At 38.0% G+C, this 4,912-nt stretch overlaps 1 protein-coding gene across 1 annotated transcript; it reads left to right on the forward strand.

Annotated features, from left to right (window-relative positions):
• The first annotated feature begins 2,895 nt into the window (after nt 1–2,895).
• Nucleotides 2,896–4,597, forward strand: LOC308491101 (elongation factor 1-alpha 1-like). Its single transcript, XM_081034024.1, has one exon. The coding sequence runs from the start codon at nt 2,911–2,913 to the stop codon at nt 4,297–4,299; it is 1,389 nt and encodes a 462-aa protein (XP_080890150.1). The 5' UTR covers nt 2,896–2,910; the 3' UTR covers nt 4,300–4,597.
• The last annotated feature ends 315 nt before the right edge of the window (nt 4,598–4,912 follow it).

A 4,912-nucleotide genomic window follows, 5' to 3' on the forward strand; every position in this document is an offset into this window, starting at 1 on the left:
TTTTATGTCAATGTGGTCACCATATTGACTGTGTGACTTCTTCACATTTGTTTAATTACTAAATCTTTACTGATTTATTTTGTTCTGTAGGCCATATAAATAATTGACAGCAATAATGTGAAATTTTCTACTATTACAATAAATTTGTCAGTGTCTCATTATGGTGTTAAAATATTTTGCTTTAAAAGTTTCAAGGGTACTTTTTCATGTGATTTCAAGTTTAGAATTATTATAACTTTTTAAAGATGTGGATATTTTATCATGATATTCTAGCCTTTTCTGTCCCTCTTAATGCTTTTTGTATTCAAATCTATTTTGTCTGATTTTAACAAAGTTTGTCCATCATATTTTTTTATTATTGCAGACTGTCTAGCTTGTTTTTAATTAATATTTACCTAGCATTTATGTTTCTATCTTTTTTATCTACCTTTACATGTTCTTAGCTTAAATTGTATGACTTACAGTATAGAGCAAGATTTAGTATTTTGTTTTATTTCATCTCATAAGTTCTACTTGATCGATGAGTTACATCCATTCTTGTTTGTTGTGATTATTGATATGACTGAACTTGTCTATTTTCATCCTACTTTTTAATTTCAATTCAACCCAAATTTTCTATGCTTCTGTTTCCTTCTTTATTGCTACTGATGAGATGGAGTAAAGTTTTATGATTTACTTTTTATTATATTTTCCCCTCTCTCTGTGGGTTTAGAATTTATGTATTTATGTAATTTACATACTTTATTTCTGTTATTTTAATGGATCTTCAGTGATATTTAATAATATGTATAGGATATAACACTGTTTAAAGCCCAGCTCACATTTTGGGGTATATAGGTGGGTGAGTGAAAGAGAAGGCAAGGTGTCCATGATTCGTAGAAACCTCTGACTAGCATCCAAGTAGCAGGGATATTCTGGTGTTTTCACAGGGTTTTAAGGAGAAAGAGGAGGAGTAAACAAGAGAGGCAAAAAGAACAACCTGAAAAGCACAGAAGAGCACAGAATTTCAGAGGCATAAATGTGCATTTCCTATTGGGACACAGTGTACTAACTTGCCAGAGTGTGTGTGTGTGTGTGTATGTGTGTGTGTGTGTGAGTGTGTGTGTGTGTGTATGTGTGTGTTATGCTGAGCACTGAGAACAGGGAGAGAGTGGGAAGGAAGCCAGAAAACACATTGGACAGTAAACAAGGGTTCATTTTCACTTTACTTATTACCAATGACAGCAAAATTTGAAGGGAAATAAAGCAGTGAGGGGGCTGAGCAAGTAAAGTCCATTCTTGTCACAGTGGAAGAAAATGCTAAAGGCAGGGTGTGAATTGTGGGTTCCTTTCCAAAAGACAAATGTATCAGACAAATAGAATTTATTTGGATCAGAGGTTATGGGTTGACAGCAAATAGTGACCTAGACAGACCGGACTGGCGTCAGTCAAAAATATCTTCTCTTCCACAATGAAAGCCCCAGTGGCATTATTTCCTAGACTTTTATCGTGTGTTATTGGTATTCTGTTTTGTACACTAGGTATCAGTACAAGAATCAATTTGTTGGTGATGGTTACTAAAGAAGTTTCAGGTCTCATCTCAGCGTAATCTATACCCTGATTAAATTATAAACAGATTTCTAGCATTCAATAATGATAGTCCACATGTGTAGAAAAGTAAAATTCAAATAGAATATTCTTTTGTACAGTGACGAGAGTACTAGTGACATATCAGCTTATGAGAAACAGACATGGTAAAATAAAGTACCCCGTTGTCTAGTTTATTTTTCTCCACAAGTCAGTTATGAAATCTTTTCCTGAACTGACACTCGGAATAGAGTTAATTAGTGGGATTTAACAAAAATACTGTGTTTTTCATTCTAAACTGTATTTTTTTGTTGCTATTAGCACTAAAATCTCAGCATAAGCACTTCCAACCCCAAACAAAATGTGACCTTTCAGTGTTACATGGGCTAACTTTGTAGTCTATTTCCCATCACAGTCTATGTTTTAGTGAATGAGAGAAGGGCTGAAACATGTCTTTAAACACCTTGGTAATAAGTGTAATTGAGAAGTGAGGAAATGATACTTATTTTCCTGTTATCATGTGAAGATTGAAGGGATTTTTAAAAAATACTGTTTTATCATCTAAGTCAACTGAACACTACCAATAGGCCCAAAACACACATGGACAGCTATGCAATATTAGAGAATACTAATATGCTAATGGAGGAAGCACAAGTTTGAAACCAAGGCTACATGTGTGTTTTATTTAAATAGCCTATGAGTATTCTTATGACAATTTAGAAAGTACCAATTATTCTTAAAAAAATCAAATAATTTGAAGTCTATATACCACATACGAGTGAAATCATATGGTTCTCTGCTTTTTCTGTCTGACTTATTTTGCTCAGCATTATAATCTCAAGATCCATCCATGTTGTCACAAATGGTCCTATTTCATCTTTTCTAACTGCCGAATAGTATTCCATTGTGTATATATACCACAACTTCTTTATCTATCAAGGGAAAAAAGTCAGACAGAAAGAGCAGAGAACCATATGACTTCACTGATATGTGGTATATAAACCAAAAACAACAAAAGAAAACAGACAAACAAATGAGAAATAGAAACTCATAGACACAGACAATAATTTAGTGGTTACCAGAGGGTAAAGGGCGAGTGGGGGTGGTAGATGAGGGTAAAGGGGATCAAATATATGGTGATGGAAGGAGAACTGACTCTGGGTGGTGAGCACACAATGGGATTTATAGATGATGTAATACAGAATTGTACACGTAAAATGTATGTAACTTTACTAACAATTGTCACCCCAATAAACTTTAATTAAAAAAAAAATTGACTTTTTCGCAACGGGTTTGCCGCCAGAACACAGGTGTAGTGAAAACCACCGCTGAATCTAACCCAAAATGGGAAAGGAAAAGACACACATCAACATCGTTGTCATTGGACACGTAGATTCCGGCAAATCTACCACTACTGGTCATCTGATCTACAAATGTGGTGGGATCGACAAAAGAACCATCGAAAAATTTGAGAAGGAGGCTGCTGAGATGGGAAAGGGCTCCTTCAAGTATGCCTGGGTCTTGGATAAACTGAAAGCTGAACGCGAGCATGGGATCACCATTGATATCTCCCTGTGGAAATTTGAGACCAGCAAGTATTATGTGACCATCATCGATGCCCCAGGACACAGAGACTTTATCAAAAACATGATTACAGGCACATCTCAGGCTGACTGTGCTGTCCTGATTGTTGCTGCTGGTGTTGGTGAATTCGAAGCAGGTATCTCCAAGAATGGGCAGACCCGTGAGCATGCCCTTCTGGCTTACACACTGGGTGTGAAACAACTAATTGTTGGTGTCAACAAAATGGATTCCACTGAGCCGCCTTACAGTCAGAAGAGATACGAGGAAATTGTTAAGGAAGTCAGCACCTACATTAAGAAAATTGGCTACAACCCTGACACAGTCGCATTTGTGCCAATTTCTGGTTGGAATGGTGACAACATGCTGGAGCCAAGTGCTAACATGCCTTGGTTCAAGGGATGGAAAGTCACCCGTAAAGATGGCAGTGCCAGTGGAACCACACTGCTTGAAGCTCTGGATTGCATCCTGCCACCAACTCGTCCAACTGACAAGCCTTTGCGTCTGCCCCTCCAGGATGTCTACAAAATTGGTGGTATTGGTACTGTCCCTGTGGGCCGAATGGAGACTGGTGTTCTCAAACCCGGCATGGTGGTCACCTTTGCTCCAGTCAATGTTACAACTGAAGTAAAGTCTGTTGAAATGCACCATGAAGCTTTGAGTGAAGCTCTTCCTGGAGACAATGTGGGCTTCAACGTCAAGAACGTGTCTGTCAAAGATGTTCGTCGTGGCAATGTGGCTGGTGACAGCAAAAATGACCCACCAATGGAGGCAGCTGGCTTCACTGCTCAGGTGATTATCCTGAACCATCCAGACCAAATCAGTGCCGGGTATGCACCTGTGCTTGATTGTCACACAGTTCACATTGCTTGCAAATTTGCTGAGCTGAAGGAGAAGATTGATCGTCGTTCAGGGAAAAAGCTGGAAGATGGCCCCAAGTTTTTGAAATCTGGTGATGCTGCCATCGTTGACATGGTTCCTGGCAAGCCCATGTGTGTTGAGAGCTTCTCTGACTACCCTCCTCTTGGTCGTTTTGCTGTTCGTGACATGAGACAGACAGTTGCTGTGGGTGTCATCAAAGCAGTGGACAAGAAAGCAGCTGGAGCTGGCAAGGTCACCAAGTCTGCCCAGAAAGCTCAGAAGGCTAAATGAATATTATCCCCAATACCTGCCACCCCAGTCTTAATCAGTGGTGGAAGAACGGTCTCAGAACTGTTTGTCTCAATTGGCCATTTAAGTGTAATAGTAAAAGACTGGTTAATGATTACAATGCATCGTAAAACCTTCAGAAGGAAAGGAGAATGTTTTGTGGACCATTTGTTTTTTTGTGTGGCAGTTTTTAAGTTATTAGTTTTTAAAATCAGTACTTTTTAATGGAAACAACTTGACCAAAAATCTGTCACAGAATTTTGAGACCCATTAAAACAAAGTTTAATGAGAAAAAAAAAAATTGAAGTCACTTTGAAATGCCGAGTTTTTTTTTTTAATTTATTGGGGTGACAATTGTTAATGAAATTACATAATTTCAGGTGTACATTCTGTATTACATCATCTGTAAATCCCATTGTGTGTTCACCACCCAGAGTCAGTTCTCCTTCCATCACCATATATTTGATCCCCCTTACCCTCATCTCCCACCCCCCCATCGCCCTTACCCTCTGGTAACCAATAAACTATTATCTGTGTCTATGAGTTTTTGTTTCTCATTTGTTTGTCTTGTTCTTTTGTTGTTTTTGGTTTATATACCACATATCTGTGAAATCAT

The sequence above is a fragment of the Rhinolophus hipposideros genome, assembly GCF_964194185.1.
Source record: "Rhinolophus hipposideros genome assembly, chromosome: 22".
NCBI classification, from domain to species: domain Eukaryota; kingdom Metazoa; phylum Chordata; class Mammalia; order Chiroptera; family Rhinolophidae; genus Rhinolophus; species Rhinolophus hipposideros.

Excerpts from the sequence above, each read along its gene's own strand:
- LOC308491101 (XM_081034024.1), top strand. The coding sequence starts at position 2,911 with ATGGGAAAGGAAAAGACACACATCAACATCGTTGTCATTGGACACGTA.